Source organism: Mus musculus, chromosome 8 (assembly GCF_000001635.26).
Source record: "Mus musculus strain C57BL/6J chromosome 8, GRCm38.p6 C57BL/6J".
Classification (NCBI taxonomy): Eukaryota; Metazoa; Chordata; class Mammalia; order Rodentia; family Muridae; genus Mus; species Mus musculus.
The window spans coordinates 46,725,288-46,743,824 of NC_000074.6; the positions used below are offsets into that span (position 1 = coordinate 46,725,288).

The window sequence follows — 18,537 nt, forward strand, 5'->3', positions numbered from 1 at the left end:
CTTGCTGAGAATTGGGAAAAGATTGCATATAATAAAGTAATGGGTTCATTATGATATTTTCATACATATATGCCAGTATATTTTGTTTATTTTCCCTCCTGCTCAAGGGCTAGCTCTTGAATTAGTAGACCAAATAGAGCAGATCTGCCGAAGTGATGTCCAAAAGAATTATCCCATCTGCTGAGGGAAGGTCAGGAGAAGGCATGAAGGAAAAGTGGTAAATTCAACTTCTCCATCTCACTCAGGGCACTGCTCCTGGTCCGTGGGCTTTCAGGCTGAGGCCCACACATATACAGCATCTCGTTAGGTACTCAGGCCTTCAGGCTTGGCTTATTTCTATCACCAGCGTGGGTCTGGTGTTCAATTCCTAGGGTCTCCAGTTGTCAATGATAGGTGGTGAGACTTCTTAAGCATGTGAGCCAGTCCCTGTAATAAATGTCTCCTTCCTTGTATATATACACAGCATATATATATATATATATATATATATATATATATATATATATATACACATACATGTGGGAAGCCGCCCCCACATTCGCCGTTACAAGATGGCGCTGACAGCTGTGTTCTAAGTGGTAAACAAATAATCTGCGCATGTGCCAAGGGTATTTCTCCACCCCATGTACTCTGCCTTCCCCGTGGCAACAACTCGGCCATGGGCTGCAGCCAATCAGGGAGTGATACGTCCTAGGCGAAGGATAACTCTCCTTAAGAGGGAGGGGGTTTCGCTTTCGTTTTGGGCTTGGGGCTTGCTCTGCGCTCTGGCGCTCTGGCGCTCTGGCTCCTAAAGATGTAAGCAATGGGGGGTTTGAGGCTTGCACTCTTGCTCCTGAAGATGTAAGCAATAAAGTTTTGCCGCAGAAGATTCTGGTTTGTTGTGTTCTTCCTGGCCGGTCGCGAGAACGCGTGTAAGACATACACACATATATATACACACACACATATATATACACATATACATACATATATACATATATGTATATATGTGTGTGTGCATACATTCATATGTTAATATTAAGGTATGAATATACATATATATTCATGCTTTGTTACGGCATCTCACATAGTAAAACCTTATTCTGCTAATTAAAGTGTATTGAGACATCAAACCGTTGAACTTACAGTTGTTATGAAAACACATTCGGTTATTTGCTTTTTCTGTTTCAGGTTTATTTGTACAAACTGTACAGAGGACAGCCCTATGTGTACCTCACAGCCCAGGAGTTATAAAAGTCCTTCTGTCCTCACCTTGGTTAACATAAAGAGTCTTTATGAGGAACACCTCATGGGAGCCTGAGCTCAGAGCCAGAGCTGGTCTCCAGATTATACTATCAAACATCTGGTAAAATGCTATTTTAGTACACAGGTGTTCTGCCTCCATGACCATAAGCTAAACATCTGGATAGAAGACATTTTCTTCAGTTTCCACCAGATGTTTGGTGTTATGGAATAGACACAGGCATGTAATTAAAGTAACTTGTGAGTGAGATGCTGAGTTAACAAATAACTCGGGGCTAATCTTCCATTCATCCCAAATGTGACCACGAATAAGGCCACCACTATCATTACAGCTGCATATCTACTAACGAACGCCCTAAGAGGGTCTACGAATTCGCGTCTGCGGGCATTCATCTGGTGACTGTAATTTTTCCCTTTTCTTCTCAGAGATTCAGTTGAAGCATCACGAGGAAACTGTTTTCAATCTGTGGTCTCAGGGGCAAAGAGATATCTTACAGTCTTTTGAAAGGCACACATTTCTTCCACGTAGGCTCCAGGCCTCCTCCTCCTCTTCCTTCTCCCAGTTCCAACTTTTAAATGGAAAAAAAAAAAGCCCTAGGCTCACCCCTCTACTAATATCTTGAATATATGCTTTAACCAAATAGCTTTGGCTTAAAACTAAGCGTAGTGGGTTACATTACCAAATCAGTTTGTCAAGTCTTTGTCGAGGGAAGTAGATCTTTAAGAAGTCTAAAAGCCTCTGTCATGGTTTTTCGATGCCGGGTATTAATAATTGATGGAGTGCATATAAATCTTTCGTTAATTACTGTTTACTTTTCAGTTCTTATTCAAGACTGAGCCCCAAACCCATGTGTGCTGGAAGCCCGATGAGTTTTGCTCTGCTGTCTTTTGCTACACTTCAATGCTTAGTATCTGTATAAGGCTTAGTATCTGTATAAGGCTGGCATTTGCCGCTAGGATAGAATACCTGACAGCCAACACCTTAGAGAAGAACATTTTGGTGGGGGTTTGGGGAGAGATTTCATAGTAGTTAAGACTTTCTGATCTGGGGCTGGCAAGATGGCTTAGTGGGTGGGAGCACTGGCTACTCTTCCGAAAGTCCTGAGTTTGGGTCTCGGCAACCACATGGTGGCTCACAGCCACCCGTGATGAGATCTGACGTGCTCTTCTGGTGTGACAGGAGACAGCTACAGTGTACTATGTATAATCATAAATAAATCTTTGGGCTGGAGTGAGCAGGGACTGAGCGAGTGGAGTTGACTGGAGCAAGCAGAGGTCCTAAAAATTCAATTCCCAGCAACCACATGAAGGTTCACAACCCTCTTTACAGCTATAGTGTACTTACATACATAAAATAAAATAAATGGTTTAATTTTTTTTAAATAAAGAGTTTCTATTCCAAGCACTCACATTGGCAACTGTAACTCACAGCTTTAGGGGGACGCAGAGCCCCTGGGTACCCATACTTAGGTGCATATGCATATCGCTGCACACAGAAACACACACATAATTTAAAAAGCAATTATTATTATTATCATTATTAAACTCACAGTTCTGGTCACTCAACAGCAGGTTCTAGGAGCTGTTCAGTTAAGGTCACATCACTGGCAAATGGCATTAGTGTGGGAACTCACTCAGGAAGGAATCTTATTTCTTGGCAAGATAAGCAGCAAGCTAGACAGGTTCAGGGGACAGGCTTGCTTTTCTTTCCTCTTCTTTCTTATGATGATCCACTGTATTTGGAACCAATCAGGGTCCCAAAAGAACCACATTGACTCTTAAAACTGGCCACGAAGACCAAATCAACATCTACTGGTCCCCACCACTGAGAGTTGTTTGTTTGTTTGCTTGTTTGTTTTATACCATCTCAGCACTGCCAACCTGGGATTGAGTTTCTCAGTGCATCATTGTCTTAGTCAGGGTTTCTATTCTTGCACAAACATCATGACCAAGAAGCAAGTTGGGGAGGAAAGGGTTTATTCGGCTTACACTTTCACATTGCTGTTCATCACCAAGGAAGTCAGGACTGGAACTCAAGCAGGTCAGGAAGCAGGAGCTGATGCAGAGGCCATGGAGGGATGTTCTTTACTGGCTTGCTTCCCCTGGCTTGCTCAGCCTGCTCTCTTATAGAACCTAAGACTATCAGCCCAGAGATGGTCCCACCCACAAGGGGCCTTTCCCCCTTGATCACTAACTGAGAAAATGCCTTACAGTTGGATCTCATGGAAGCATTTCCTCAACTGAAGCTCCTTTCTCTGTGATAACTCCAGCCGTGTCACGTTGACACAAAACTAGCCAGTACAATTGACCCCTTGTCAACTTGACACACAAACACATCACTAGTAAGCCTCAACCCTTACAATCTTATTCATCCCCAAGATCTAAATAACTTTAAAAGTCCCACAGTCTTTACATATTCTTAAAATTTCAATCTCTTTAAAATATCCATCTCTTTTAAAACCCAAAGCCTTTTTACAATTAAAAGTCTCTTAACTGTGGGCTCCACTAAAATAGTTTCTTCCTTCAAGAGAGAAAAATATCAGGGCACAGTCACATCAAAAGCAAAAATTAAACTCCAACTGTCCAATGTCTGGGATGCAACTCAGGATTTTCTGGGCTCCTCCAAGGGCTTAGGTTACTTCTCCAGCCCTGTACTTGTAGCACATATCTTGTCTTCTAGGCTCCAGCTGCCTGTATTCCACTGCTGCTGCTGTTCTCGGTGGTCATCTTATGGTACTGGCATCTCCAAAATGCTGCTGTCTTCTACTGTAACTAGGCTTCGCCAATAGCCTCTCATAGGCTCTCTTCATGGTGCCAAGCCTCAACTCCTTTGCATGACCCCTTCAGTCCTGGGCCATTAATTGCAACTGAGGCTGCACCTTCACCAATGTCCTTCCGTGGCCTCTCACAGTGTCGAGTCTCAGTCACTCTTCATGACCCTTTCATACCTCCAAAACCAGTACCACCTGGGTGACTCTTACACATTACCAAGTCCTGCTGCAGCATGAAATAAAACCTTGGCTATCTCTGGAACACATCCTCTGTGCTCTCAGAAAACACATCCCAGAAGATTTCACCTCAATGATGCTGGTCTCTTCTTAATCACCGCTAATTTCTTAGCTCCAGCTAGCCAGCATCAATAGTCCCAGTAATACAAAGGTTTTACTTTAGTAGTTCTGGTATCTTGTTAATCACAGCTGATTCTTCAGCCCCAGCTAACCAGAACCACAGAATCGTCACAATCCAAAATAGCAGTGGCCCTGAAAAGAGTCTTTAATTTTCCCTCTGAAATTTCACAAGCCAGGCTTCCATCTTCTGCACTGTTCTCAACATCATCTTCCAACCTCCTACACAACATCTGACAGAGCACTTAACAGGGAATGGATCTTCTAGCCCAAAGTTCCAAAGTCCTTCCACAGTCCTCCCCCAAACATGGTCAGGTTGTCACAGGAATACCCCACTATGCTGGTACCAATTTGTCTTAGTCAGGGTTTCTATTCCTGCACAAACATAACAAGTTGGAGAGGAAAGGGTTTATTCAGCTTACACTTCCACATTGCTGTTCATCACCAAGGAAGTCAGGATTGGAACTCAAGCAGGTCAGGAAGCAGTAGCTGATGCAGAAGCCATGGAGAGATGTTACTTACTGGCTTGCTTCCCCTGGCTTGCTCAGCCTGCTCTCTTATAGAACCCAAGACTGCCAGCCCAGAGATGGTCCCACCCACAAGGGGCCTTTCCCCACTTGATCACTAATTGAGAAAATGCCTTACAGTTGGATCTCATGAAGGCATTTCCCCAACTGAAGCTCCTTTCTCTGTGATAACTCCAGCCTGTGTCAAGTTGACACAAAACTAGCCAGTACAATCATCTTAGGGCCAGGAGTGGGATAGAAGGAGGTGCACACAGAACCACGCACATATGCCAAAGCTGAAAGCCATACCAGCCTGGTCTGTGGCTGCTTAGATTCGCTTGTCGCACGTCACACCACTGAAAGAAGCATCTCCCACCCCGGAGAGTGACTGTCCAGATCTGGATTCATGGTGGGCTTTCAGAGCTGTGCCGAGCAGAAAGGCACACAGCCCTTTGTTTTCAAAGTGCGCCCAGTGGGCTGGACTCCACTGCCTGTTTGTTTCCTTTCCACAACTATACTGTCTGAGCAGAAGAACGCCACGATGGTCCTCAGAGATGGTGGCTTGGGCATTTTTGCCTGCCTGCATGTCTGAGTACCATTTATACACCCATGGAGTTTATGTTACAACTCATAAAAGTACCCTGGAGTAAATTCCTGAAACTATCTGCAAAAAGTATCCCAAAGTTTACGCTGATGAAAATGAAATCTATAATCAAGTATTCCTTTTGAATAGAAAAAAAAAGGGCCTTCCACTAAATATGGAAATCATCAGGCTGCATAGTAGGTGGTATAAGGACCAAACAGGAAAGTTCCAGAAAGAAAGATATAAATAATGTATTCAAATCGAAAGTGTTTGACATTTCAAAGTATCTCCTTTGGGTTTTATGCATGGTGCCACCGAGGTGTTCACACTGTGTTTGTATAAAATTTTAATTTTCTCTTACCTTCAATGTGGACCATGCTTAAGTTAACAATAAACGAAAGTATCTACACAGGAAGAAGCATTTATGTGATCAGAGGTAAATGCTGGGAGAGATAACAGAGTGAGTGGCAAGAGTCCTCCAGGCTCTCAGTCTGGAAGAAATAGCCATTATAAGGTCGTCTCATGGAAGGGTGCCAGCATTGGTCGTATGTCCTGTGAAGCACAAGGCCATAATTCAACCAGCTTCACATCACTGAGAAGTCAAGGGAAGACGTGACGACAAATAAAATGGAGATAAGTAGAGAATATCCTGTCTAATGATGGGTCCATTAAGTTGGTGACCCTGACATGGCTGGGCACACAGTGTGAATTTAATCAGGCCCACCCACCCCATGTGTCTCCATCATCAGTGCCCATGGCATAGGCTTGGGCTGCTTGGTCCAAACACTTCCTTCTCTCTTCTATCGTATGGTGGCTTGAACATGGCTGGCTGTTTTCTTTCTCATCTCCAATGATCTGAACTTGGAGTGTGACTGGCAGATGGTAATAGCAACCGTTATCTTCTCTCCGTCCTTTCCATCAACAGACTGTCTTCCCAGCCCAGAGCAGGATTAAACAGGTAAGAAGTAAACCTCTTTGTTAAGAAGAGGGAAGTCTGACAGGCCGTGGAGGCAGGCACCCAAAACCCCAGAACTCTGGAGGTGGAGGCAGGAAGATAAAAAGTTGGAGATGAACCTCAGCTACATAGTGAATTCAAGGCCAGTCTGGATTGCTCTAGACCTAATTTCAAAACCAAACATACAGAGAGGAGCTTAAAGTCAGGATCCTTAGTTTGAAGTTCAAAAACAAACAGACAACAACAACAACAACAACAACAACAACAACAACAACAACAACAAGCATGACTGACTGTTTAGTTGCAAAGTTCCACACATGATAAAAAAAAAAACTTAAAATTTTAGGAACTATTACAAAAGAAGTTGTTCGTGGACAAAACAAACAAACACCCCCCCCCAAACCAAACCAAACCAAAAACCTAAAAGAATGTTAGAAATCAAACTATAAAACACATCCCAGAACCATTATCATGACACAATCTCAAAAAAAAAAATCATTATTTTTTTTTCACTCAAAAACCTGAGATAAGTAGAGTATGCCTAAAATTTGTGTGTCCCCCACCTGCCACCGTAAGGTGTTTTGGGTATGTGCCTCAAGAGTCATTAATTAGATTCACATTATTTACTTGTGAAGAAGGAAATAAGAGGGGAAGTTGGACAGAAATTAGTATTTTTGCTTAAGAAGTAAACACACTGACCGGAGTTCAGCATGTTTCTCAGCAAATCCCTGGAATTATGGATTAAGAGGCAAGGAGGGAACAGTCACAAATGCCTCCAGGGGGCCAGCAAGTTAAGAAACCTTTGTGCTTCTCTGATGTAGAAGAGGCGATTTGGAAATTTACAGCATGATTTTTGAAACCGTACGTGGATTCCATAATTCCCACTGCTCATAAAGTCCAGACTCCTTGATCTAGCTCTGCCCACCTCTTACCACACGTTATGTCCTCCCAACTCTTTCTGCCAACTCTCAGAAGATGCCAGGTCTCCGACTCATGGGGCATTGGTCCCAGCTTGTTCCTCTGTTCAGGTTCCTTATCCACACTGGTATGTGATGTCACGGCTTCCTCCCTGTTTACATGCTGAAATCTAACTTCCACTACCCAGAATGTGACCTTATATTTACATACTTATGTGTTTGTTTAGAGACAGGGCCTTACTATGTAGCCCTGGCTAGCCCAGAAATCTCTATGTAGACCAGGCTAGCCTCACATTCAGATCTGCCTGCTGGAATCCAGGCATGCACCATCCCATCGAGCCTTTAGGTGGGTGCTGAGGACTTGAACTCTGGTCCTCGTATCCCCCCAGGAACTACTTTACCAACTGAGCCATGTCTCCAGCTCTACTTTGCTGAGTTTAGGGGTTACACATCTGAAATTTCTCTCCTTAATCCCTAAAGGAGTCACAGCAGTCCTTTCGGATGAACATCAAGATACAGCTGTGGAGCCGTCCTCACTTCGCTGCTAAGGCAGAAGCTTGGGAAATGATGACAAAAACCAACTCATGTCAGGGTTTGGAAGTGGCAAGCCTTCCCTTTGGACAAGAACACTCATCACACAGAGGGGGTTGGGGAGAGGGGGGTGGTGAGAGAGGGAGGAAAGAAGGGAGGGGGGGAGAGAGAGAGAGAGACAGAGAGAGAGAGGCAGAGAGAGAGAGACAGAGAGAGACAGAGGCAGAGACAGAGATACACAGAGACAGAGTTGGGGGGCAGGGACAGACACAGAGACAGAGTTAGGGGAAGGGAGAGCTATAGAGCTATCCTGGAAATCGTAGAGTTATGTTTCCTTTCTATTTATCAGAATACTTATTACTAAGCATTGGGTAATCTGTTACCCAAAACTCATGATTCTCATGATGTTGTAACAAACTAAGGGTTGTTTCTTTTTCCAGTGAAATAGAAGCAAGGAGCAAACACTCAAAAGTGTCTCCAATGTGTTTCCAGATTCACAGAACTCCCTTTAAGGCGTGCACATCACCGAAGTCCTGCTGCCTTTGCCAGAATCTGATCTGTAACCTCCCGTAGTCTTTACTCACTCTGTACTTCACCGGGATGATCTCTGCAGTGATCTCTCTGCACGGACTTAAACTTGTATTGAGCATGCGGACTTTGCCTTGTATTGAGCATGTGCTCTGGCAGGCATGGAACCCTCACTGTGCATCCTCTTATGTCCTCCCGCCTGAATTTTAGAACCACAGAGGAGTGCCCCAGTGGCTGGCACAGGAGTGGTTCCAGTGACGGGGGTGGGGGGTGCAGAACTGCAACCTTAGCTGGCAGAGGGTCTCTGGTTTCATCTCAAGGGTACTTAGACTTTGGTTAACAAGCTAGACAGTACACCTTCTTACAACTGTGATGTGCAATTCTAAGGCCTGTGATAATAGCTAGAGGCCATGTCCCTGCCATTCCGGGGATGCTATATTGGAAATCGACATGGTAATTGACTAGACTATTTAAAAAAAAAAAAAGTGTTCCAGATGACTGTGGTTTTGGTTCCTTTGGTCCATTGCTATATAGCCAGTGCTAAGTAGCATTTTCTGGACGCCCAGCACGTATTTGTGAATTGAGTAATGATGTTATTAAAAGTATCTCCTTTATCAGTAAGATAAATTAGATGTCCATTTTAAAAAGGGGTTCACTCTGAGTGTGTCTTCAGTTTCTCTGGTTTGCCAAGATGTACTCATAGAGAGAGTTACACACACCCTGCTTAAATACCTATTGTCCTAACTCTCCTGAAGAGATCCCTATCCACACACCCAGGGAGATCCTGTAGGACGCCCATTCTGCAGATAAAATGAAAAATGCAATCCCTGAGAATATATTCTAATTTTACTATAACGCAAATGGTACTCTTCTCACAGACTACCAAAAAGACTGTATTTTTCTATATTGATTCATTTTCCACAGAGATGTGTGTGTGTGCATGCGTATGAGTATGTGTGTGTGCATGCGTATGAGTATGTGTGTGTGCATCATCAAAGAGTCAAGAAATATTTTGTGACTATGTGGATCAGTACCATGTGGATGTTCTGAGTCATATTTATATCTCTGATCTACAGTGACATTTCATCAAGGGCGTAAGAACACGGTCCTATTCATCCTACGTTTTATGAGCTCAAGGGCCTGGAAAATTGCAAACAGTACCTATGTCTAAGGGAGCCCCAGGGGCTCAAACTAGTTGTGTGTGTGTTTGGTGAGGGGGCGGTGCTGTGATGTTTCCCAGATTCCTGGCTCCTGATGACATGACCAATATGCGTTTGTAGGGAAAGATGTTATGAGTACTTTAAGAGTGTAATCCCAGAATTTGTAAGGCCAAGCGAGGAGGATCCTGACTTCAAGGCAGCCTGGGCTTGAGATGGTCTGTGTTTTCCTAGTGTGAGTATTGACCTGAATTTGGAATATATATGAATCTCACTGGCATCTAGGAAGTGATATATGTCAGTAGCTCAGAGTTTATTTTGAAATCATCACCAAATATGGATGCTTCTCAACTTGTAAGGTGCCTGACCCCCATAAACACATTTACCAGTGGAAGCACTGTATCCTAAAATGCTATTGACATACCTAGTTTAGAGAAAGAGTGTAGCAACTGGGACATTGCAGTGTGTGGGTTGTTTCACAGGGTGGCCCTGTGGTTGAATGGGAGATGAAAAGGTCTGCCATTGCCCAACATGGCAACAAAGTATTATACTGCTTAGTGCTAGTCCAGGAAAAGACCCACATTCAGAATTTGCCGTATGCTTTCTACTGAGTCCTTGTTGCTTTTGTACCATTGCATAATTGGAAAATTGTAAGTAAATGATTGTTAAGTTCAGGACCATCTGTAGTGATATCTCAGGCTCTGGGCGTGGATGAGAGCGCCCAAAGAGAAAAAAAAAAAAAAACCCAAACATATAAAATGAGAAAATAAGAGGGTTGGAGACGGGGTGCCTGGAAACACCATAATTTAGGAGGCTGGCAGCAAAAGAAGAGCCAGCCAAGAAGCGGAACAGAACGGGACAGAACGATGTCACAGAAGCCCAGCGGGGGATGGGAAGTGCAGACTGCACCAGGAAACCATGAGCAGACAAGGATGGGAAATGGCACATTCGAAAGATTACGAATGGGAAGCACATAGAAATATCCATAGGTCTATTTCTGAGGATAAAATTGCGGGACTCCACCTCCGTATGTGTGTGTGTGTGTGTGTGTGTATGTGTGTGTGTGTGTGTATACAGTTATGTACATGGTGGATGTAAATAAGACAGATTCCTGTCTTTGCTTACTTTAAGAAAATACTACCAATTGAGCTACATCTTCAACCTTGTTTCTTTTTAAACAAGGTTTCCCTATGTAGCTCAGGCTTGCCTTGAACTCAGACTTCCTCAGCCTGGCAAATGCTGGGATTGCAGATGCTTGCTACTACGCCCAACAACTCTTATTTTCTTTCAACTTCTCTATGTTTTCTGACTTCCATCTAATGTTACATTTGTATTAAAATGTTCTTAATGGGATCTGGCCTAATGGTTCAACCGTTAAGAGGACGTACAACTCTTGCAGAGGACCCAGGTTCAGGTTCCAGTACCCAAATGGAAACTCACAGCCATCCACAGTTCAGTTCCAGGAGATCTGCGTCTTCTTTTGACCTCCAGGCACACACAGAATCCACATGCCTACAGGCAAAACATGCATGCACACAAAATAAAAATAAAATAACGTTTTTTTCCTTTTTTTTTTTAAAGGATTTATTTATTTATTTTTACATATGTGACTACACTGTGGCTGTCTTCAGACATACCAGCAGAGGGCAGCAGATCCCACTATAGATGGTTGTGAGCCACCAGGTGGTTTGCTGGGAATTGAACTCAGGACCTCTAGAAGAGCAGCCAGGGCTCTTAACCACTGAGCCATCTCTCCAGCCCCTCAACCAACCTTTTAAAATGCTATTGAAGTATAAAACAAATGCGCTGAGAAAGTCTGGACTATTCCGTACGAACTCAGAGATAAGAGCAAGGAATTGTGGATTCAAAAATAGTTGACCCTCTATGTGCTGGGCCCCAGGCTAATGACAAATAAGGGATGTGAGAATGACTGTGACATTCTGCAAATTAAGGAAAAGACTGTTGGTTTGCAAGGGGGTGGGGATATAGGCACTTGAGCTGGTAACACGTGAGGCTAGCTGATAGTCTGCTACCACATTAAACTGATTTCACGTGCCTTATAACCAAGATGGCCTCTATTCTGTAAGCTCCAGATGAGCTTCTGAGGGGCAGAGAGGACACGAGTTGGGCTTGAAGGGAAGAAAATGTCTGCTTGATTTGGATAACCATGTGTCTATTGACGTGGACAAACCCAAGGGAGGTGACTGGGCATGGTGCTCAGGGACTGCCATGATCCATCTCATCTGGAGACCCTGGGGGGTTGCATGGACCTGTAACTAGGCTGTGATTGATTGTGACTGGATGTGTACTGATAGGACTGGATGGATGGATTGCTAGACCGTGTGGGAAAGAAGGAATCAAGAACTGAAAAAAAAAATTAACAGTCCAAGAAAACTTTTTTATGTGTGGTTAAAGACCACACATAAGTAGGGCATTGCTCTTTCTGAAACAGTGAGATTGGGGTGCACTTAGAGCGGGCAGGACTGTTTCCTGATGGAGAATCTAGTGAAGACACAAATGGGAAGCCAATCGTCAGGAAAGCACGGAGACAGGATGCTCCCTGTGCCTGGCAATGGGGTTTCCAGGACTAGCCTCTGTTCACGGATACAGGGCCTTAGGATGCCTCTTAGAGATTTGTGGACATGGTCCTCTCTGGCTCCCCTGAGTTTTCATCTCTGAGGAAGCTCCTATCATAGATAGCAGGGAAGAGACATCGGTTGGCCCCACCAGACCTCATTGTTTCTGTCGTTCCTTCGGCCTGCACATGAAGGATGCTGAACCGAGATAAGAAGCTCAGAAAGAAGGCGTGTGGATGGGGACCGGAGGGGCTATTTATGTAGGCCTTTCCTCTCCCTGTTCTAGGGAAGAGAAGACAATGGGTTGCACACCGATTAAAATAAACAGAGATAGCACAGGCCCATAATTCCAGGATTCAAGAGCCAAGGCAGGAACGTTGTTAGTTCCCGGACAGCTTGGAAAACAATTCTGGTTCACCTAGACTTCCTAAGATGATCCTGTCTAGAAAAAAAACAAAAAACAAAACAAACAAACAAACAAAAAACCCAGACACACAAACAAACAAGCAAAAATAAAAAACAGCAACAGCAAAGAAAACAACAACAAAAGGGGCCGCAGAGATGGGGGAAGGGGGCTTGCTGAGCAAGCAATGGGGAGTTGAGTTCAAATCCCCAAGACTCTTGAAAAGCCAGGTCTGGCTCTGTGCCCACCTCATTCCAGTGCTGTGGCTGGCAGAGACATGAAGATTGCTGGAGTGGCTGGCTACCAGCCTAGTTCTAGGTTCAGTGAGAAACCCTGTCTCCAATCAACACCGTGGAGAAGGGCTGAGCAGGACACTCTGGCCTCCGTGAGTACACATGCACACATGCACACATGTACCACACTCACCCATACACACACAAAGCCAGAAAATAATGACCTGTGGTTATTAGGCTTTTAACTTAGGTGCCTGGTGGGTAAAGACATACAACTACCATGCAGTGTGTATATCCCTGTGGTTACTGATATATGAAATATAAATGCAAGGAGTGTGCAGTGTTATTATGGGAGAAATAAAGGACACTGTGCAGGAAGGATCTATTTTGAGGCCACAAGACAGGGTCCTTAATCTCACTGCTCTCCTTCTACAAGGGCATGCATACTTTCCTTTATCCCTGTCTGTGGAATCCACTAATTCTATGGCAAAGAGGAGGTAGAATTATTTTTCAGATGTTTACACATAGATAGTGACAGTCTCCTAGGGTGGGATGCTTTCCCCAGTGGTTAGAGAAGGCAGGTGGTGGGCTGAGGAAACTGTAAGCCAGGCAAGAAGCAGGTGTAACTAAATGTAAGGGAATACTTTTAAAGTTAAGTGACCAAACAGCAAGAGGTTCCAAGCGAGCTGGCCTAGTAGAGCCCATAGGCCGCTGCACCTGTCATAGGTACTGGGCCCTCTTCTTGCATTCAGTATTGTCTCCACGGAACAGCACAGAGGACAGCAGCCAAGGATGTTCAACCAATAAGGACAGCCAAATTTAGGAGTTAACAGGCAGCGTTCCCTCCAGGTTCAGTCCCAATCAAGACAGTTTAAGTTCATGTAACTCAAACCCTTGCATTTTGCAGGAACTGGACCGGTTATGGCAAAGACATGAAGTAACTTTGGAGAGTGACTTTCTAGGGGAAGGCCTTCCTAACCATCCTAGCTTCCACACTGAGTGCCAGGCTGGCCCTTCAACCCCCCTCAAACCCCCCCCCCCCCCCCGTTCCCCAGTAGGAGATCCAATAAAGTAGGGGCACAAGTAATGCCGTCTTTTCAGCTGACTTCGTTCCTTACATTCCTTTGCAGCGGGCGACTTTCCAAGATGAGTTTGTATATGCAGCCTGTGCACAGCGGTTCTGAGCACTTAAGCCACAGGTCGGGAAGGGTCCCCAGGCTTCCGGGGCTCTCTCTGGTCCATCTCCACCCTTCAGGTAGGATGTAGAGTCAGGTCATCTCCTTCCTTCCCTACGGCCACCACCAGCTGGTGGCCAGCTCCCAAGCCAGCGCCCCGTCCACCACTTCTGGTGCCCCACAGTCCCAGCGTGGCCCCGGTGAAAAGCGCGCGCCCTTCGGCGCGATCCCCACGCTCACACGCGCTGCCGCTTGTTGCTCCCCGCAGCCGCGACGTGGGGAAGTGAAAATGAAATTGACTTTTCCGAGAAATGATGAAAGCCGTGCCGGCCGCCAATGAACAGCGGCGGCGAACTTCCGCACCTCCAGGCTGGCGGCTGGAGCCCTCCCTCTGCCTCCACCTCCGGGTTGCACAAGCTTGAAACAAACACTGGGGAGGAAGGGCGGGGAGGGAGGAGGGCGGAGGGGGAGCGAGGGAGGGAGCGGGGCCGGGAGAGGGCGGGGGTGGGGGGGATTTCCAGCCTCGGCTCCTCGCAGTTTCCTCTCCTTGTTTTGCTTTCGATCTGGACTGTTCTCAGGCAAGCCGGGGACTAACTTTTAGTTTTGCTCCTGCGATTATTCAACTGACGGGCTTTCATTTCCATTTTACACACCCTAACAACACTCACACCTTGCGGGATTGTATTGGTAGCGTGGAAAAAAAAAAGCACATTGAGAGGTAACATTTTTTTTTTTCAAATAATAGTTGTGGCTGTGCGTGTGTTTTCTCTCGAGGGCATGTTGACGGGGACAGGAGGAGCTATGTATGTATGTGCGTCCTGATGCTTTGACACGATGTTTTGCAGACGGAAAAATGCCGGGGTTCATAAATATTAATACCGATTTTTGGAGGAAGAGTCGGCGCAGTTATGGATCATCTGATTTTAGGGGAAGCAGGGGTCTGCTGCTGTTGCCGCTGGTACTGGGGCTGCTGAGGCTGCAAAGAGGAGGAGGTAGAGAGGGAGGAGGAGGAGGTTAGTGAAGGTTTAATTTCACTTTTGGATTTGCAGATGAGAAGAGGTGGCTCCATGGACACAGATCTGCTCTGTGTGATTCTGCGCTCCAGGTGTCGTGTGTTGTGGGTACAGGTCCGTTGGAGTCCGGCCTCATTTAAAATAAAATTGGTGTGTGTGTGTGTGTGTGTGTGTTGTATGTGTATGAGTGTTTACAGACACTGTCGCCACCAGGTCCGAGGAAGGGAACCGGGTTCTTCTCGGTGCCCAGCGGCCCTTCTTTCCCGGCGGTCTCTGGTGTAAATAGACTGGCACCCGCGGTCCCTAGATGCCCGTGCCCGGGCAGTGACCACTGTAAACTTGAAGGCTGCCCTAAGGCGGTCCCAGGATGCGCTCGCCCGCGGGGCTTGGGGTCGGGTGACCGGCGTCTGGTGCCAGTGGACACTCGGGCCGGGCGGGCTCCGCGCGCGGCTGGGCGCGGGCCTGGCCGGCGCGCCCGGCTTCCTGGGGACTGGGCCGCCGCCACACGCCAGGAACGTCGCGTCCTCCTCCCCGCCGGCCAGCGTCTGGCCTGGCCTCCGGGCTTTGTCACTGCACTTGTCCCAGCGCGTGAGGCGCCTCGGAGGCGCGTCCCCGGAGGGCTCCGCGCTCAGGGGTCACCCACCCCGGCGCGGCCTAGCTGCGAGTGCCTCCGGGTCCCCGCGGGCGCCCCCGGGGCCGGCCTGGCGCGCTGGGCCCCGACCCGCCTTGGCTACGGAACGGGCGAGGTGTGGGGGCGGGGAACCTCCGGGGACCGAGCGGCGCCCGGCGGGCTAGCATGGGGTTGGGGGTGAGGCTGACGAACGCTTGGGGTCTCCGGGACGTGGTGGGAATGAGTGCCCGCCCTGTGCCCTCCGACCCGCTCCGGGCGCCGGGTGACATTCGCCCGCCGGCCGAACATGGTTGGTGCAGAGCGGCAGCCACCACTTCCTCTCCGCCCCGCCGGCCCGGCTCTCTGGGCGAGCGATGCGGGCCGCGGCCAATCGCGGTGCCCAGCTAGTCCCTGTCGCTCGGCCTTGGGGGCCGGCTCCCCTGAGCGGCCCGGGAAGCCTTCGCGAGAGCTCAGGGCCCCGGCTCCCCGGACGCTGTCCGCTGGGCCCCGGCTCTCGGACCGTTTGCCACCCTCAGTCCCTCGCCCCTTAGGAGCAGGGAAGGGAAGGAGGCTAGTAGCCTCCGCCGCGAGCCAGGACTGTGCTCGGGCCCCAGGTGAGACGCCCGGATCAGTCGGTGGAGGCGAGATCCTTGGTGGTCGGATGTAAATAAGACCCCTGGGATTGGCAGGCCACCTTGTCACTCGTTTGCGAGCGGGTTTGCAGGTCCTTAAGCCCAGTGTGTTTGAAACTTGGGGGACATGTTTCTTGTCCCCTCCTCCCTCCCGCGTGGGCACTCCTTGTCCTTCCTTGGTTGTGTCTGTACCAGGGAGGCAAAGTAGTCCTGGGGTTAGCTTTCTGCCACTCGCCTCCCTGTGGCTGGGACTCCGGGCTGCTCTTGATGAATGGCTCCTGAGGGTGGAGGACAGTTACATTTCCTGTTGTGCATTTTCAGGAATCACGGGAGCTTGGGAGCTTGTTGTCATGCCTGAAGTCATTTATTAGTTTTGTTTGTTGGTTGTTTTTGTTTTTGTTTTTGTTTTTTTTTATATCGACTGACTGCAAGTAACATTTGAAGTTAGCAGCCTGCACTTAAGGTGCTTAAGGGCAGGTGCAGGGACCCGTTTGTTTAGCCTACTGTTTTTAGAAGGTGGTTGATTGCATGGTAGACAGATGCACACTGCTTGGTTAGGGCAGAGCCCTAGAGGTTGCCCTGTTTAACTTAATCACTCGCCCAAGTGCAGGAGTCTCTGATTTTTCTCAACTCTCATTCTTTTTTGGGGGGTGGGGTGGCGTGTGTCACAAAAATAGAAACCAATAAAAGCTTGGCATTTGGCTTTTCTAAGGCAGCTTCAAGCAAATGGAATATTTCAGGCTTGAGTTGGCATCTCTAAGGGGTAACGTTGGAGCATCTATTGATTGATGGGGCAAAGTCCGGAACGTCACTGTGATTGGTGAATGATTATAATTTATAGCCTAGCTTGTTGCGTAAGAAGTTAGATTTTGTCTTGTGCTTAGATCCAAGAGATCTTGCCTGTTATGATTTGTTACTGCTTCTTAAAATTAAACACTTACATATTTCATTCTCAATGAGTGGTCTTTTTTCCCCCCCTTGACCTGCAAAAGTTAGGAAGAGTTGCACGTGTTTCAGAATGACTTAACCTGTAAAAATGGCATCTTCATGAAACAAAAAAAGAGGACTTGTAATCAAATTGGAAGCAAATTGAGGCAAAAGAGAAATTGACATGAAGTCCTGAAGGCTCTAGGAACTATGGGCTCCTGAAATACTTTATTAAGTAAATATTTAATATACCAGAGCGAGTGAAAGCTGTTTAAATCTAAGAGTGGAAGACTTGAAACTTTGGATAGTCCCTTGACGCACATTGATTTCCTCACATATCCAAGTGCACCACTCTTTTAATCTCAGCTTTATTCGGTAAAATCTGGATCCTCTTTTCCAGCTTTCCCCCCACCCCACCCCCTTTTTTAATGGCAAATAGACTACTGAACTACACCGGGAATTTTATTGCAGATCCCTTATCTGCCTCCTGCCAAACAGGCCTTAGCGCAATCTGGAGAACTTATTTATATATTTGACAAATATTTGTGGGCCATGAACTACCAGACACAGTGGCAGGCTCTGTGAACCCAACTAGAACCGTGAAGGACAGATAGCCTCTTCAAGTTCTACAGAAGTTGCATTCTAGCTGTGAGCTGACAACAACCAAAAATAAATCCAGTAATTACCTCTGGGGGTTGGTCTAAGAAAGGGAATAGTGTATTCTACTTACCGGGCTGCTTTGGGGGAACAATTGTGATACTGTGTGTGGAAGAACATTGTGTAAATTATAGTAACCCACAAATGTGTCATGTATTGACTTTCTAAGTTCTGTTAGATTACTGTTAAAGCGAATATTAGAGAGGTGAGTGTCCCGGTACATACTTTTTATCCCATTGAGGCTGAGGCAGGAGGATTGTGAGTTCAAGTTTAGATACAGGCTGAGAGCTTGTCTTTAAAATAAAAGTGAGGAATCACAACAGGACAGGACAGTGCCTCTGAGGGTACACAAATCATGGCAAAGAATTACACATTTGGATAACTATTATATGTAAAGTATCAAAAATGTTTAGCAGTGAAATATTATGTGAATTTTTTTCTCTTTTTTTTGGCCTGCTAGGAGAACAGTTGACTGGTATCCATGAAGACCAAATGATGTGGGGATAACTGACTTGGATGCATGTTTTTCCAATTTATTTATACATTAAATTCTTTATTGTAATGAACTTACCCATAAAGACATCATAAAGGTAGAGAGAGGCGGCCATTCAGACAAACACTTGCCCAATCCCCGTCTCTGTGATTTCTCTGAACCTCTCTGTGGTTGGAAAGGGCCCCTCTGAAGTCCACAAACATCACCTGGGGGGCTTGCATTTCGTTAATCGTTACATAGTTACACCTACCACTAACATTAAAACCTAGAAAAA

General features: G+C 46.4%; 1 protein-coding gene and 1 long non-coding RNA gene across 7 annotated transcripts in view; one reads left to right on the forward strand and one right to left on the reverse strand.

The window, feature by feature from the left end:
- Positions 1–5,682: 5,682 nt before the first annotated feature.
- Gm16675 (predicted gene, 16675) lies at positions 5,683–14,228 on the reverse strand. Its single transcript, NR_045750.1, has 3 exons — positions 13,875–14,228; positions 10,985–11,056; positions 5,683–6,575 (listed from the first exon to the last, which is right to left on the reverse strand). It is a non-coding gene; the product is annotated as a predicted gene, 16675 (long non-coding RNA).
- A 229-nt stretch (positions 14,229–14,457) lies between these two features.
- Positions 14,458–18,537, forward strand: part of Irf2 (interferon regulatory factor 2) — a 107,714-nt gene continuing 103,634 nt past the window's right edge. For 2 of the 6 annotated variants that reach the window (NR_152560.1, NM_008391.4), the window contains exon 1: positions 14,458–14,649. Coding sequence is in view for 1 of the 6 variants with exons in the window: in XM_011242175.3 (XP_011240477.1) it covers positions 14,981–15,058 (78 nt within the window). In the remaining 5 variants the exon portion in view is untranslated. The other 4 variants (XR_001778407.2, XM_006509288.3, XM_006509289.4 and 1 more) reach the window with 4 other exon arrangements.